At 46.1% G+C, this 17,924-nt stretch overlaps 1 protein-coding gene across 1 annotated transcript in view; it reads left to right on the top strand.

Annotated features, from left to right (window-relative positions):
* Positions 1–6,237: 6,237 nt before the first annotated feature.
* The window catches only part of PRICKLE2 (prickle planar cell polarity protein 2), a 337,544-nt gene continuing 325,857 nt past the window's right edge, over positions 6,238–17,924 (top strand). Inside the window, exons 1-2 of the mRNA XM_036870260.1 lie at positions 6,238–6,427; positions 7,186–7,271. Coding sequence (XP_036726155.1) covers positions 6,386–6,427; positions 7,186–7,271 — 128 coding nt within the window. The 5' untranslated portion in view covers positions 6,238–6,385. The remainder of the gene's footprint in view (positions 6,428–7,185; positions 7,272–17,924) is intronic.

Below are 17,924 nucleotides of genomic sequence, written 5' to 3'. Positions count from 1 at the left end.
CCATCAGAAAGTATAAGCCTACAAAGGTTGAGAACCACTGAGTAATCCTGTGTCTTGGTGAGACAAAGAGGCCATTAAATAGGAGGGTAGGGGCTGGAGTTAGAATTTATTTCTGAGTTAGGATTGAGGAGAAATACCAGCTCCTTGTGTCAAACCAGTATCCTCATTTTCAGGATGCTTCTCAAGCACAGACTACAGCAGCAGGGGAAATGGGTACCAGGAAGCTCCCTTCGCTCTCCTTTTTATGGTTCCTTTTCATGTGACAGAAGGCGCTGCAGGAAAATGATACAACAACGACTTGAGAGCTGGAAGGAAAAGGGCAGCCTTGAGAGGTGAGCAGGGGGGGCAGAGAGGCTGGGGAAGAAGCAGAAACAAAGGTAGTCAAGGGGGAAGGATGTCCACTCACCTTCCTCAGTACATGCTGGTCCTTCGAGCACACCTCGGGTAAATTAAAAGGTGTTGGGACTTCCCTGGTGGTGCAGTGGTTAATAATCCGCCTGCCAATGCAGGGGACACAGGTTCAAGCCCTGGTCCGGGAAGATCCCACATGCCGCAGAGCAGCAAAGCCCATGCGCCACAGCTACTGAGCCTGCGCTCTAGAGCCCGCGAGCCACAACTACTGAGCCCGCGTGCCACAACTACTGAAGCCCGTGTGCCTAGAGCCCGTGCTCTGCAACAAAAGAAGCCACCGCAATGAGAAGCCCGTGCACCGCAGTGAAGAGTAGCCCCCGCTCCGGCAACTAGAAAAAGCCCGCGCGCAGCAACGAAGACCCAACGCGGCCAAAAATAAATAGATAAATATATTTATTAAAAAAAAAAATTAAAAGGTGTCCCCTTGGATGCACCCACATCCCCCCCCAGGCATGTGAGGAACCTTGAACACTTTGTGTGTGGATGTGTGAGTGGCAGAGACAGAGAGAGAGAGTGCTTTAATAGAAAGCAATCCCCAAAGGCAGGAACAGATCACGAGATCCTCGGACAACAAAGCAGGGCTTCATTCCTTCTGGAACCACCTCTCTTAACAGCACAAGGTGATGACAAATCCCACCACCTCAGTGAGCATCTGGTTCCTCTTCTGACCTTCCTGGGAAACTTGGGGTTCTGATATGCTGTTTATGAATGTGCTTTGCAAACAGTAGACTGCTACCTAAGTGCAAGGGATTGTTAAAAAAGTCAGCTTTGCATCTTTGTGTTTTATAAGGGTACTAGGAAAACAAGGAGCACAGTATTATAAGCCCTCACATGCATGGTTGAAAGGAATGTCAGTAGAAGGGAAAACAAAAACATATTTTTCTGTTATTACAAAAGACACACGTCATGGGGGAAAAACTTAGACAATTGCAAAGACATAAAACCTGAAATGCCTCCTTCCAGGCATACTGGTATTTATCTTACAGGACAAGTATTTGTGCATATTTAAAATCCATTGTTTTTCCAATTTAAAAGCCTCTTTTACTTCAAAGCAATACATGTTTCTTGTAGAAACACAATAGATAGTTAAAAAAAGAAAAAAAATCTATATTCTACCACTTAGGACCTCCTAATCTTCTAGAACTTTAAAAAGTTGTGTAATTATTTTTATATTTCATATTTTTACCTTTATTTATTATACAAGGAATACACGCTCATTTTATAAAAATTAGATGAGCAAAAGGGAAACTATTAAATCACCTGAAACTCAAACCTCAAAACAATCGATCACAATCTGTAGTATTTTTTGTTACAGTGTCTGGACTTCTAAATATTCAAATATGGGATTTCCCTGGCGGTCCAGTGGTTGGGACTCCACGTTTCCACCACAGCGGGCATGGGTTCGATCCCTGGTCAGGGAACTAAGATCCCACATGCCTCGCAGTGTGGCAGAAAAAAAAAATCAAATATATGCGTATTTTTGAAAGCATAACAGGTACCCAAAATCTTTTGCAAATATGAACTCATTTTGCTAATTTATAACCTGCTTTCCAAATGGAACAATAATCATACACATTTCCCCATATCCTACAACTTCATTTTTAACATCTGGGTAGAATTCCACTGGAAGGCTGCACTATTATTTATTTAACAGGTCGCCTGACGTTAAGTATTTAGATCATTTGTGATTTTTCTTTTTCCTCTTAGAAACAACACTGTCATGACTGTCCTTTAACCACATATTTGTGCTTTTTTTGGTAATTTTTAGGATAAGCTGGGGCAATGTCTCTGCAGAATCCTAAGGCTTTTCAAAGAGGAAGATGTAGACTGCTTAGTGTAGTACTTTTGATAATTTCTAACATTTTTGCTTTATACATATTAGAATATATTTATAAATGTAAGATGATTTAATGCCCTGTGAAATATTTAGCCTGTCAACACTGTCTTTTTATTCCCGTTTTCTTCTGATTTAATTTTTCCTTTTTAAATTTTATTTATTTATTATTTATTTTTTTGGCTGCATTGGGTCTTCGTTGCTGTGCGCGGGCTTTCTCTAGTTGTGGCACGCGGGGGCTACTCTTCATTGCAGTGCGCAGGCTTCTCATTGCAGTGGCTTCTCTGGTTGCGGAGCATAGGCTCTAGGCATGCAGGCTTCAATAGTTGCAGCATGCAGGCTCAGTAGTTGCAGCATGAAGGCCCTAGAGCTCTCAGGCTCAGTAGTTGTGGTGCACGGGCTCAGCAGTTGTGGCTCACAGGCTCTAGACCACAGGCTTAGTAGTTGTGGCACACGGGCTTAGTTGCTTTGCAGCATGTGGGATCTTCCCGGACCAGGGCTTGAACCCGTGTCCCCTGCATTGGCAGGTGGATTCTTACCCACTTCGCCACCAGGGAAGTCCTGATTTAATTTTTTCTGATTGTGTATGTCAGTTTCATGCTCATACAAGAAAATTTGTAGACCACAGAAGCATGTGCATTGGGAAGAAAGAAAAAAGTCTCCTATAATCCCACTACCGAGAGAGAATCGTCTCTCTAGTTACCTCCATCCACTCCCTCACCACACGTGACTTTACACAGTCTTTTTCAAAATACTATTTGTAGACTTCTGATTAGGAGGATGCTTTGATGGAGCGTCTAAGTGTTGGCTGTTGTTCAGGGAGATTTTAGCCCTGTTGCAATACTCAGAATTGTTTCTAGTAAGTACCTGATAGAAATATGCACCTGGGTGAGGCCGTGCTGAGATGCTGTGTTCTTCTTCCCTATCTTAGAAAGTACTGTGTGGATAGATCCCTAACGTTTGCTGCAGCTATGTAGGAACAGGGCATCGGAGGCTTCACCTGGCTTAACAGTCACAGACCTAGATAAGAAAAAACTGTAAAGGCCAAAATACAGAAGACAAGCGCATATAGGCCAAGGGGAGGGGGAGATAAACAGCTCCTTGCTACACCTGATCCAGATTTGATGTTAGAATATTTAAGGCAACAAGGGCACAATTCTCAATCTAGATAAATAAGTTTACATTTCTGACTATAAAATGAATATATATTATAGGAAATACATTTAAAAGGCAAAAAGAAAAACTTATTTCACTGTCAATCCATTTTAAGGTTTTATGTGTTTCTTTCCAGTTTCTCGACGCATGCGTTTTAAGACTAGTTAAAGCCCACAGCTTATACTGGTTTTGTTTTTCCGCTTCATATTATAGCAGAAGCATCTGCCCATGTCAATAGCTGTGGATGAGGATTTCTTCAAGTTCCATTAGTAGTTGTATTGCCTTGAGAGATGAGGAAGAAACATACATCAAAGATGTCTGTGAGGGGCAGATGCAGTGATAAAGCAAAATAAAATGGTCTACTGTTCCCCTATAGCTGACAGTGAGAATACATTTTCCTTCCTGGGTTACTAAGCTTTATCCTCCTAAGCAAGATTAAGTGGTTGTTGAATAGATAGGTAAGATTCTGCCGCTCATAAGTGAGCCTCAGGTGTAAATAAGTTCAGGGAAAACTGGCTCCTGCTCTGAAGAGATAGACCCAGGGGCACTTGTCCCCGAGGAGATGCTTTTATGGCAGGTGGTAGGGGACACACTCTTGGCGCCCCCTTTGTGAGGTGGGATTGGGACTTGTGCATGTGGCTTGTTCAGACAAACATGTGGAGACCACTTATATCTTGTCTCCTCTTTGATCAAGTAACAAAAGTGAAGGTCTAGAAACACTCAAACCATGTTCCCCAGGGCATTACTACTGTTGCCTCTTTTACCACCCACATCTACCCAGGAGCAAGATGTGGGCAGGGTTACTGCCACTGGCCCTTGTGTTACCTTCCAGGGAATTTGAAAAAGGTGCTGCTTCCTCTCTATGGAGATCATTCCCTCCATCTGTTAGCAACTTGTAATGCACCGGTTTTGTTACTGACCTTTGCTAAACATCTTTATAATTAAAATACAAATAGGCAATAACTGCATTGTGAACACTGCCCTCCCAACCTGTTCCTGCCAGTTACAAGGCCATGTGCAGTGTGGTGCAGAGCTGGCTGTGTGGTAGCCCTGCTGAGAAGACCAGGTGCGCATCCTGGGCTGGTACTGATTATGACTGGGGTTTGAATTGCTAACACTCCCTGCCCCCCAGCCCTGCCAAACCTACTGCCTTCTATTTAGTCATTGAACAAACGTGGAGCGTTTGCAATGAGCCAGACCCTGCGCTAGGCCTGGGCAAATGAAGAGATGAATGGGCCATGGCGTTTACCGTCTGCAAGCATACCCTCCACTGGTGATGGCGGGCGGTGGGTAAATGGAAAAATGCAATATAGGGGGAATCTATCCTTTAGGTGACTGAGTTTTGGAGCATTTTCCCCAGGGCTAGGATTAGGGTGAGGTGAGTTAGGCAGAGATGTGTACGTGTAGGATAGGATCTTATCTTTAAAACGATATTCTGTTCATCATGGACTTTTTTTGCATTCATTTTGATTCTTTAATTTATTGCCTAAAAATCTTGATTACTGAGTTTGTGGGCACCCCTGTAAATTTTGCTCCTGAGGCCAAGACCTCACTCCCTTCACCAAAGTTGAACTCAAACCAAACCTTGCCCTTGGGGCACTGAAGGTCATCAACTAATACATACTCACACTGAGGAGGGGGGCGGTATCGAAGCTGTGTCATCCTCTTGTTTTGGATTTGGGGTATAGGTAGACTGGCCTTGCCACTAATTTGCTGCATTACCCCAGGCAAGCTGCTTTTCTTCACTCAAGTTCAGTGTCTCATCTGGAAAAACACTAAACTGGGAGAATTATCTTTTTGACACAGACAAGAATGTCTTCTTTTGACAAATAAGTAAAGAAGATCATTTCAATGTATGCTACATGCCATATGAGGGAGTGCATGTGTGAGAGATGTTACAATAGGGGATCAGGAAAGTTCTCTCAGGGGAGGTGGTATTTGGGCTGAAACATCAACGTTAAGTGGACACCGTGACTTGCAATTTTTTTTTTTGACAGCTGATTTTAATGAGCCCTTAGTTTGTGCCTGTTATAACATGTATAACAACTATTAGGTGTCCCAACTCATCTTTCTCAACAATGCTGTGAGGTTAGGACTCTTGTTATATCTCTTAAAACTGGTATTGATAAGGAGACAGAAGCAAAAAGAAGTCAGTTAATTTGGGAAGATTACTAGCTAGCAAGTGGTGGAAAAAGAATGGGCACGTCGTCACGGGGGATTCAAAGCTTGCCGTCAGTGAGTACTTAATGAGCATCTCCTGCAGAAGTAGATACAGGGCCATTTTTCATCCTCCTTCTCCTCATTTAGCAACACTTAGGAAATACTAAATAGATTCCACGCATGGTGCAGACTTTTAAAAGAGTCCACTTTGGTGGTGATGGAACTTCGGTATCTTGATGGTGCTGCTGGTTACAGGTCTGTATGAATTAGTCAAAACTGGCAGAACTGTGCACTAAAATGGGTGATTTTTACTGTAGGTGAATTATATTTTAATTAAAAAAAAAAATCTCCACGCCCAACCCTCCATCTCCACCCCCTATCCCAGCTACAGCAGCAAGGGCCTTGAAGTGGTCCCTGCCCGTAACTTCCGCGGCGAGGGTGAGGGACGAGACTTCGGGGGCGGGCCCAGGTGAGGGAAGGGAGTAAGCCCCGGTGGGCCGGCCGGGAAGCAGGGAAAGAGAGAAACTAGGCACAGCTGGGCGCCCCCCGGGGAGGGACGGGAAGGGCCCGTGGACCGCGGGGCGAGCCCGGGGAGGGCGGGGGGATGCCGGGAGAGAGGGAGGGACCTGCGGGCGGGAGGGCGAGAGGCACAGGCGAGGGAGGAGGGGGAGGCGTGTGCTCCGGAGCCAGCCTGGGGCTGCGAGGCGGAGACAGCCCACCGGCCGCCGAAGGTGCCCGCCGAAGGTGTCCGCCCAGGCGACCCGCCCTCGCGGCCGTGGTGCGGACGGACCGACGGACGGCGCTGCTTGCAGGAGGCGCCCGGCCATGTTCAGCCGGAGCTCCCGGAAAAGACTCTCCAGCCGCTCGGTGAGTGTGCCCCGCCCGAGCGGGGTCAATCCCCCGGTACCCCGGCCCTCCGCGAGCGCCCCTGCCCAGACTCCTTACGCCCGGCGGCCGCGCACCTGTGGCCCCAGGTAAGCCGGCCCCGCGGGCGGGGGTGTGGCCCGGGCGCGCTCGTAGGGGCAGAAGGGGTTAAGTCCGGGTCCCGAGTCCCGGGGAGAGCCAGACCGGGAACCGTGACCCTGAATGTCACGGTCCGGGGGCGTCCCGGGAAGCCCCCTCCTTTGCCCCTTCCCCTAAGGCAGGTCGCATTCCCAGCACCCAAGCTCCAGCTTCCAGCTTCTTGGAGCTCTGGCCGCGGACTTGACTTTGGGGCTGTTTTTGGGGGTGTCCTGTGCTGCCCCCTTCCCGGAAGCCCCAGCCTGGTCCGAGGCGAGCGCGCGGTGGTCGCTTCTTAGGGATTCCGGGGAGCAGAAAGGTCTTGCTTTTGTTTCTTAGAAACCCGTGACCAAGGTGTCTGGGGGAGACAAAGCCCCAGGCAGGGCCGTTTCTTGGTGGCTTAGTGCCCACGCCAGAGACAGCCCGCCTAGACTTCCCCAGGCGAGAGACCACCCCAGGGGCACCGGCAGCGCCCCACCCCAAATCCCTTACCTCGGAGAGGAGCTTCGAAGTCAAATCAGAGGAGGTGGGGTGGGAGAGGCAGGCCGTCCCGCCTGGGGCACAGTGGGGCTTTGGAGGGAGCCCCGGTGGCGGAAACATGCTTGTGTTGTCTTTTTGTTTTGAAGTTGACCGGACTGGGGCGGATCGAGAGAGGCCAGCCATGTAACGCCTGTGGTGACCAGTGCCCAGGGTTCGCCTTGCATAAATGGAGGTAGGACCCCTTACATGGGATTCCTAAAGACACACCACTGCAGGGGGGAAACCTATACATGTATGCCATATATGTGTATGTATGCACACAAGCACATTTTTCGCCTTTTAAATTCACGCGTAAGTCACATGGAAAGAATGCAAAGGCTGTTCTTTTAAGAGTGGGACTACATCTGCTACAAATATTGAAGGTGGAAGTGGTGACCAGACACTGAGAATGCAGGAGAGCCGGGCTCAGGCTGCATTTCCCTGATGTGAGAGTTTTGGGTCTCTTGAACCCACCCTCTGTGTATCTAAGTCACTCTGTCCCAAGCGATTCAACTTAGGCACGACAGTTTTTCCAAGTGCCGCAGTACAGCATGTGTAGGATTCTTGGGACTAGCTGGTGTTTTCCAGTTGTGTTTTTAATTCAGCCTCTGTAACTCTGGGTCCCAACCACAAATCCACCACTGCCTGCCTGTGCTGTGTCAACCCTCTTCGGTGGCCAGATGTTTCTTATTAATGTGCCGTGAATGTTGACTTCCAGGCAGCCCCAGCCTGGATTGGAATGATTATGTTTGGGGGACAAGGGATCTGGGTGCCCTCCCAGTACATCTGGCTGCTGGGGCTCTGGCTGGGAAAAGTTAGGGTGCAGGCTTCCAGGCCCTCTGTTTGGTGATATAAAGAGAAGAGATGGATCCTTCCTGGCAACTTCATGAAAAGGCAAAAGCAGTCACAGGAGAAAATTCTGCAACATTGTAACCCGTTCTGTCCTTGCTTAATGCGTCTTCCTCCCCCCCACCCCCCATGTCCCTTTGAAGAATGCTGTTTCTGGATACTGGGGAGAAAGGCCTGCTTTGATTTGGTTTGGTTTGGTTTTTTTTCCCCTCTGTGTGTGCTTCTCTCCTTTCTCCCAATTGGTCATGTGTGCTGGGCACCCAGTTATAAGGAAACTCCCAACCGGCTCCTTCAGAAATTAAATGCTTTTGTTCCTGCCTCTGATGGGTCTGGCAGCCTCTTTGCCTTTGTTTCAGGACACTGAGTGCAGCCCTTATGGCTCCCTAGCATTTAATAACTTCTGTGGCAGAGGCAAGGCCGGGCGACCTTATAAATATATAATGCGCAGACATAGGCATCCATCAGTCCTGCCGATGTTGTAGCCCAAATAGGTGTGCTCTGGACTGGCCCCTGGAGCGTCCCCAGTGTGAAAGTGGCGATACATGGGAATAGGTGCAGAAGCGTCATTTTTTTCAACCAAATCCTGGGTGACGGTGCTGCTGTTGGATCCTGTTTGATCCATCTTGTGCTCTAATGGGGGTGGGAAAGGCAGAGTGATGAACAGGAGAGTGATTTCCGGCTCCTCCCCTACTCTGGAGCCTTTGGGTCAACTTCTGACCAGAGGCCTATGGGGCAATGGTACAGTGTGGGTGTGTACCCAGGCTCCCCTCCTTTCGGTCTCTGTGACCTCTGACCTCCAGCCAGTCACTCTCCCTAGTTCTCAGTTTCCCCATTCCGTTAAGTGGGAATAGTTATGGTACTTAACCTCTCAGCTTTATTGTAGGGATAAAATGAGATATTGAAAACACATGGTTTGCTCCATACCAGGCACACAATAAACATTAGCTACTTTTGTCAATTATTTTTAGCTTCCTCTCAGCTGTTGCCCTGCAGGAACCATAACTAGCTCGCTTGAGGCTGCTGGGTGTCCCTGGTCACTTTAGACTGTCATGACCACAGCTTCTTAGAGACCCTTAAGCCGTTTTAACCCAGCTGGTTTTGTGAGGGGAAAACGAGCGTTTGATTTTCAGCCCATTATGGAGCCTTTCTTTCGGAAAGAGCCTTTCATGAGGCTGAGATGGGTTTTCATGCAGAAGCAGTTTCTTCACTAGCAGCAGAAAAGCCTCCATGAATGCGGTTTTTATGGTGTTTCCACCCATTGCTGGAAAGGAAGCAGATCCTTGCTTTTTGCCCCCTCCTTTTCCCTCACGGGCATGCTTTTGGGTGACCTTTTAGAGAAGGGGGACAACCGTTTCTGGGTTACGGCACAATATTCTTTTTGGCAGTTTGAAATCCACAGTATGCTCCGTTTGCACTCCTCTGACTGGGGGGGGGGGCACTCTGAGCCCCTGGGAGAGACAGTTGTATCCGGATAGGAGGGAAGGCTAGCCTGGCACAGGCGGAAAGGCTGCCTTTGGTCCGTTTCAAGGAGAGTGAATTTCCCTTGCCCCCAGGCACCAAGGCACCCTAAATAGTACCGCTCGTGGGTGTCAGCTTGTCTCTCTGCTTCCACATGCTCCCCCTCCAAACCATTGTCCACACAGCAGGCAGCTCCTAAAAGCAGAACGGAATTGTGTTCCTGCCTGCAGCACGAAGGTACTGAAGTTCTTGGGAGGAAGCGGGTTGTAAACAAACTTTGCTTCCCTTTCTGGTGTGCTGGAGAGAGCTGGGGCTTTGAAGTCCAGAGGGACTTGCTCTGTGGTCTTGCTCTGGTTTTGCCAAGCTGTGTGACCTTGGGCGAAAGACTCAGGCTCCCTGAGTTGCATTTTCCTCAGCCGTCACGCTGGGATCTCTCCACTGAACAAATATTTGAGGGTCTGCTTGTGCCAGGTGCTGCGCTGTGCCGGGGATACGGCAAAGAACAAAATAGACAGGATTCCTGCCCTCATTCAACAAATAATTACAATTTAGATAAGGTGGTCCAGGGAGGACTCTCTGAGGAGGTGGCATTTGCACAGCGACTTAGATGAAGCCAGGGAGGAGGGTCCTGTTGACTCAAACCTGAGGCAGGAACCAGCAGAATCACCGGCTCATGGGAGCCTGTTAGAAATGTGAAGTCTCAGGCCCTGCCTTGGACTTGCTGAATCTGACTTTAGGCCTTAACAAGATCCCCAGCTGATTCATGTGCAGGGCAAAGATTGAGGAAAGCTGAGTTACAACACCTGGCACTGCTTCAGCCAGCTGGCTCTCTGCCCTCCGGGGCTTCTGTGTGTGACCAAAGATGCCTAAGGTTCTGTGGAGGGCTGTTATCTTTTATGGAGATTTTCCTGAGGGCTCATTCTCCTTCCCCATTTATATTGTCACCCACACCTTTAGGTGGCAAATGTGGGGATTTTTAGGATTTCTAAAAAACAAAAACACACACAAAAAAACAAAACCCACAGGAGTTTCCATGCGTTGGAGAGGGCTCATAATCATCAGCCAAAGCGCTCTCCTCCACCTGATGTAGGGCAGCTGGGGAGCAAAGATGGGCACTGCTCCCTACAGGTGACCTGGCCCCAAAAAAGCAGCCCCTCAAGGCAGCCCAGGACAAATCCCGCAGTGGCCAGGCTGCTGAGGGAATTCTCGTTAAGAGGAAGATTAAGGCATCTTTGTGGACTGTGGCCAGAAGAAAATCATTAATAACTAGGCACTTCGTGTACTCTGCCACGAGACAGCTTTCTGAGTGGGGGTTAATTGGACTTGCTTGTTTGTACCCAGTTTGAGCAGGGAGGGGGAAATAGCCATTTTAACAGTGACGATTTGCCCTTTGAATGCCTAGGCACTGAGGAATAAAGATGATAATAATGATACCAAAGCAGCATCAGCAGTGACAAGGCTGTGTACTTACTCTGTCCAGAGCTGTCTCCCCACCTTTTTATTGATACGTACATTTCTGTTGCATCCTCACCAAAACCTATGAGGCAGAGGTGGCGATTTTCCTGATGAGAAACTGAAGCTCACAGTTGTTCAAACAGTGGCCCAAGGTCTCCTGGCTACTGAGAATGAAGCTGGGATTTGGCTCTAAAACCCAGGCTGGTTTCCCTGTGACTCCCTGCCTCTTGTGACTTCTCTATTCTAAGGCAGAGGTCACAGACTAGAGGCCCTCGGCTCACATCCAGCCTGTGGATGGGTTTCGTTTGGTCTGCACAGTGCATTAAATGAGGGGCTTTTTCTAACATTAAAATCCAGGTTTCCAGCTTCTCTTGAAGAATCCAAAGATGTGGTAACGTGGGGCCGACTTTCCTATGTGGCAGTAAGTGGCAGCACACAAGAGGTCTCCCTTTAGATGGGTGTGACCTTGACTCACCCTAGTCACCAACATTCCAGTCGCATTTGGGGATCTCTTCGAACACTTAGGTGACCTGTCAGGTCCTGGAAGTGATTGGAAATTGTGAACCCTAAATGAGTATTCTCATCTCTCCAAAAATCATATTAAAAAAAATAGTAATATCTTCTGTCATATTAGCTGCCATGTTTAAAGCATTGACAATGCCAGGTGAGTGTCTCACGTCCTTCCAATCTTTCACTTGCAACAGTCCTTGGAGTTGGTGCAATTATTTACACCCCTTCTGATAGTTAAGGAAAGTGAGTCTCAGGTTAAATAACTTGCCTAAGGTTCTGCAGCCCCTTAGTCAGTGGGGCTGTCTGACTTCCAACCCTGTCTGACTTCACAATTCTGTGTTCTGGACCAGAAATTCTCAAACTTGGCTGGCATATGCATCACCAGGGGATCTCGTTCAAATGCAGATTCTGATTCAACAGGCTTGAGGGCAGAGGACTAAGATGCTGCCTTTTTTAACAAGCTCCCAGGTGATGCGGCGGCTTCTGGTGCAGGGACATACTTTGAATAGGAGTTGGCAGACTAGGTCCTGCTGGCCAAATCAGACCCTTCACCTGTTTTGTATGATTCATAAGCCATGCATGGTTTTAACATTTTTTAATGGTTGGAAAAAAAATCAAAAGAAGAATAATATTTCATGACATATGCAGTCTATGAAATTCAAATTTTAGTGCCCATAAATTGTTATCTGAACAAAGTCGCTCCCACTTACTTACATATTGTCCGTGGCTGTTTTTGACCTACAGCAGTAGAGTTGAGTACTTGAAACAGATAATGTACAGATTACAAAGCCAAAAACATTTGCTCTCTGTCCATTTACAGAAAATGTTTGCCGACTCCGGGTCTGTACCACTAGTAGGGGAATATGCAAGTAGCTTCTCTTAGTTTTAGAAGAAAGGAATCTGAGAACCTTTGGGGAGGTTCAGAGCTAAAGGAAACATCCCCTCCAACCTGGATGAGAATGGTGCTAAAATCAAAAGCAACCAAAGAACCAGGGAACAGACTAAAGCCATTTCTAAAGGGCATGTGGAGATGAGGCTGGCAAGACCAGATCAATGAACCGCCGGTGGATTCTAAGCTCCTTGTAATCCCTTTAACGTTTCAGCTTTGCTGATAAATGTAGATTTGACTCTTGCATTAAAAGGCTGGCTTTCAGAACAAGCCTCCCGGAGTTGCACTTTGATGAGCGGCTGATATGGAAAGCCCAGAGCAATGGTAGCCTTGTGAAGTCATTTTAATTATGCAGAGTGGTGAGTCTGGGGACATGGCAGCCTTTCCAGGCAGGATGCTTGGACTCAGAGCGGCTGTTCCCCAAGCAGCGCTCACTGGGTCAGCCAGGACTGCGCCTTGAAAAGCATCTTTCCTTAGTTGCCCTGGTAATTGTGTTGATTGACGACTGGGGTGGTAATTTGGGGAGATGCCGGCCTGGTTTCCTTTAGTGGTTGTAATTTGGCTAAGAAATGGGTTCCCACTGATTTTTTTTGCTTGGGTAGGAAAAACCACTCTGTCTCAGTCAACTGGTGTGCCAAGAAAAGGGGAAAAAAAGGAGGTGGGGTGTGTGTGCGTGTGTGTGTCCACGTGCATGCGCCTAAGAAATTCTTGGAATCCTCTAGGTAGGGAAAGATGCTTAGCAGCTAAGAAATGCTGGTTAGCTCACCTTCCTTATGTCATTAGCATTTGATAATATGCCTGGTAGAAGCTGAAGCACCTAAATAGAGGTTTTTCTTTTGAGGAAATATGTATGTTCATCCCAAAGTATCTGTATTATCTCTGATTTTGAAATAAGACATGGCTGTTATGAAAGATTTAAAAATCACGGGCTTCCCTGGTGGCGCAGTGGTTAAGAATCTGCCTGCCAATGCAGGGGACACGGGTTCAAGCCCTGGTCCGGGAAGATCCCTCATGCTGCAGAGCAGCTAAGCCCGTGCGCCACAACTGCTGAGCCTGCACTCTAGAGCCCGTGAGCCACAACTACTGAGCCTGCGTGCCGCAACTACCGAAGCTCACGCGTCTAGAACCCGTGCTCCGCAACAAGAGAAGCCACCGCAAGGAGAAGCCCGCGCACTGCAACGAAGAGCAGCCCCTGCTCCGGCAACTAGAGAAAGCCTGCACACAGCAACGAAGACCCAACACAGCCAAAAATTAAAAAAAAAAAAAAAAAATTGCACGAAATTTCAATTTTAAGTCCATAAATAAAGTTTGAATGGAACACAGCCATGCCTATTCATTTAGCATCATCTACGGCTGCTTTTACAGTAGCAGAATTGAGTAGTTGAGACAGCCTTCATGGTCCACAAAAGAAAGTATTTACTAGCTGGCCCTGTACAGAAACAGTTTATTCACCTCCACAGCTAGAGATACATGTTGTTTATGGCTTGGGATTTATTTCTTCAGATTCATTCGAATTATTTATTAACAAGATTTTATAGAAAATACACATTCCACATATGGTCTTTTTTTAAAAAATTTATTTATTATTTATTTATTTTTGGCTGTGTTGGGTCTTCGTTTCTATGCGAGGGCTTTCTCTAGTTGCAGCAAGCGGGGACCACTCTTAATCGCAATGCGCGGGCCTCTCACTATCGCGGCCTCTCTTGTTGCGGAGCACAGGCTCCAGACGCGCAGGCTCAGTAGTTGTGGCTCACGGGCCTAGTTGCTCCGCGGCATGTGGGATCTTCCCCGACCAGGGCTCGAACCCGTGTCCCCTGCATTGGCAGGCAGATTCTCAACCACTGCGCCACCAGGGAAGCCCCACATATGGTCTTTTATAGCTTACTTTCTTCATACTTAGAAATACTTTTTGGACATCTTTATATGTCATTGTATAAAGGACATAAAGATCTAATATATTTATTAGTTTTTAGAATCCAGTATATGGGTTATCATTGAATTAAATAGTTTTGATTCATGGCTGCTTTGGCTGTTTTCCCTTGTTCCTCATTATACACCATATGACAATAGCTTTTCTTATGCTATGACATGCTGATGTGGAGCTCTTGTCAAATTGTCCTCCAAAGAGATGTTGCCAACTTCCACCCCCATTCCTTAAAAAATTGGAGTGTATTTGTGTGTTTTCTTTGGGCTGAAACTTTGAAACATCTCAGCTTGTGGAGCAACCTGGCAATTAATCCTTGTTTAATCACCCTGAGTGACAATTTGTACCTGATGAATAGTGAGAAAACACAGAGCACTGATGTCAGTCATCTTTTTTTTCAAAACACATTTTATTTGTCTTTAATTCCCAAAGTGATATCCACATTCTGTTGCAAGGTTGTCATTCATCCTTATGCTTCTGTTGTTTAAGGTTGGTGGGATGAGGGGAATCTAATGAATTTGTTATTTTGTGGTCTCAAAAAGCTGGAAGATTCTCCTTTAACTCTGCGATTAATGAGTATCCCAGAGGGAATTTCCTGTGAACTGAGGGAGCATTCCCTAAAGGGAATGATTCCTAGGTCATTGAGCATTTTGAAATCAAAAGGATTCTACCTGCATTGTATATGAGAGAGCCATGGGGGTTGAACTCTGGGAAGAAATGTGTATTTCTAGGCAGTGTCATAAAAATTTCTATGAAGCTTGTAAGGGCTGCTGGGGGAGCGTTCTAGCTGTGTGGTTAAAGGGACAGGCGTTGAAGATACTTTGCTGGAACTGTGGTCTTGGTTCTGCCTCTTACAGGCTGAGTATCTTTAGGAAAGTGACTTAACCTTTCTGAGCCTTCCTTGGTTTTCTCGCCTGAAAACCTATCTTGGTTTTCTCATCTGCAATGTGGGAATAATATTACTTATTACCATGAGGCTATCTTACGTGGTTATTGTGAGAGTTAAATGGGCTAATGTGTGCATTGTGCCTCATTGGGCATGATGCGTAACGTGGGCTCCATATACGTTTGTGGTTGGAAGAAGGGTTAATGGAAACAGAATTAGATAAGGAGCAAGAACACCTGGGTTCACGGCCCTGACATTGTAGGTTATGTGACAGAGAACAAGTCACTTCCCCACCATGAGGCACAGCCCTTCATTTGCTAAAAATGGGGGTGATGATTCTTGTCTTAGGGCCTTAACTCAGAAGAGATAGAGTCGAGTTCCCCCTGATGTGAGGATTTAGGGTCTAAAGGAACGAGACTTCCTGATGGAATAGCAGATTTATATGGCTCATCACAGACACACCTGGGGACAGGTACACTTTAGACGAAATGGAGTTTAGAAGAATTGGCCCTTATACCCTCACAGTCTCTTTGCTTAAGTGAAATATGCATATGATGTTTGTAAAAACAATTTGCAACCTATAACAGGAAGACGACAGTTAGACGCTGCCCTTGGGGTCAGTATATAAAAAGGGGCTTTTTTGTGCCTGGCACCCATGAAAACTCATGTCCAAGGTGAAAACCACACATCCTCAAGGCAATACTTAATTCATTTTACCCAAGCCTGCTTAATAGGTATGAATTTTTGTGGCGCCTAGTGTGCCATGCTAAACACTTCCATTTACACAGTCACCAGTACTTAAGCAGAAGCTTCCTTTTGTAAGCCTTGAGAAACAAGGATATTTATACAATATTTGAACCCAAGGTCATACCCTGGAAACTCCTGAGATAAGATCTGGACTGTACCTACATTTTGTTGACATTGTACAGGATTTAAAATTTTGATTAGTTGCCAACCTGTGATATTTTGGGTAAAAATTCAGATTTAAGGTTTTCTCTGGAATAATGAAAAAATTATGAAAATTTCGGGCAATTCGTATTCCTTCCATTGTTTTAGATAGAACACATGTGTTTGGCTTTTTCCACAATCCCCACCATTCCCTATTGTTTACCTGACCTGCCTCACCCATTTACATTCCTGGCTGGCTGCTATAGTCGTCTGATGTTGTGACTGCTGATTTGAAGAAGTGAGTGAGGGAATATGTACTATTGGAAGGATGATAAGAATGGCAGATTGGAATAAAGGTGCCACTTGGTGGGAATAGCTGTGCTAATAAGCAAAACATCCAAGCAGCTAGATCCTCCCTGTCCTGGAGAGGCTCTTGGGATGGAGCGGATATGATTGAGGACCTGCTGTGTGCTTGGCTTCTTTCATGCATCACCTCTTGTCATCCTCAGAACAATTTTCTGAGGCATGTATTTTACCTTCTCCTTTCTAAATCTGAAGAAACTGAAGCCCAGGGAAGTTAGGTAACATGCCCTCGGTCATGCAAATAATAAGTAGTAGAGTCAGGATTCAAAACCAGGTCTTGAGGGCTTGAGATCACAAATTCTTTAACCAAGAGAGACTCTTAAGCTTTGTCATTTTGACTCGCCTGGTCTAAATATAAAACAGTACCTTGGCAAAAACAGAATCTTATATTCTCACCGGCCTAGGGGATGAGATCTAACTGTTGTCAGATATCTGAAGAACCCTAGGCTAGTTGGCTTACTTGAGGCTGGAGTCTTAAAGGTGAAACTCCTATAAAATTAGAGGGTGTGGTGTTGAGCTTATTGGGGTATCTGAAAGGTGAGAAATTGAATTAAATATAATGCAATTTCCAGTAAAAGGCTACTTGTAATTTTCTAATCAGATCTGCATACATTAAAGGAGGCTCCATTCCGCTTGTTTATAGCTTTGGTGTTAAATTGGGGGCTCTGGGGAGTTTGTGAAAGCAGGCAGGTGGGGGGCATTCTTCAGAAATGCCATTTGCATGTTTCCTAGAGGAAACATCCACCAAAGGGATCAGTCAAGGGAGGGAGTTTACAGTGCATCCCTTCAGCAGCCAATTTGAGGTCAAAACAAGGTAAAGATAAAGAAAATGGTCATTATCCAGTCTTTGGACCTGTTTTTGAACTTCTGCTCCCCATTGCTTTACCAATTCTGACACCATGTTGCAAAACAGACCCAAGCACATTTGACTGTCAGAAGGCATTTAATGAGAACATTATTTGATTTTATGTTTGGTAAACTACTTGGTGGTGCAGAAACTGCTTTCACAATTCTTTAAAACTGACTCATTATGTGTACGTGTAACACCCAGAGCGGGTCCTCCAAGTTTGCGTGCTGAGGAATTAGGCCTCCCGGGGACTTATTAAAAGAATGCAGGTGTTTTCTTTCTTCAACGACACTATGAAATGACTCTAATAATATAATTTCTCAAAGTCTTTTGTTCCGCAATCAGGCACCCAGGAGCGCACCTGTCATTTGCATCCCTGATGACTGGGCCTTTGGAGCTTCTCCAGCGACTTAGTGAGTTGTTTGGAAATCTTAACGACAGGCTTCTTTCATCTTTATGAAGCCCCAGATTTGGAGACAATAGATATCTGGGAGAGTCTCCATCACCTTTGGTCTGGAATATTTGGAGCCACAGGGAAGGACACATACATATGTTTTCTTCTGCTCTGGCAGACAAAAGCATTTAATAGATGTGTCCACCTGCTAGGGATTTTGGATAATTTTTTTTAAACTTCAAAATCCTTGATGATAACAGCGTTTTAAGGCAGTTTTATTTCTTACTTTACATTCATTTTGATCCAGTTTTTGCATAAGTGTGCAGTGTAGACAATTTGGAAAATTCAGCAATGTCAAATGATTTATTTAAAAAAAAAAAGAG

This window comes from Balaenoptera musculus, chromosome 11, assembly GCF_009873245.2.
Source record: "Balaenoptera musculus isolate JJ_BM4_2016_0621 chromosome 11, mBalMus1.pri.v3, whole genome shotgun sequence".
Lineage (NCBI taxonomy): Eukaryota > Metazoa > Chordata > Mammalia > Artiodactyla > Balaenopteridae > Balaenoptera > Balaenoptera musculus.
The sequence above is the reverse complement of the archived record's forward strand: the minus strand, read 5'-3'. Positions and strand labels throughout refer to the sequence as shown.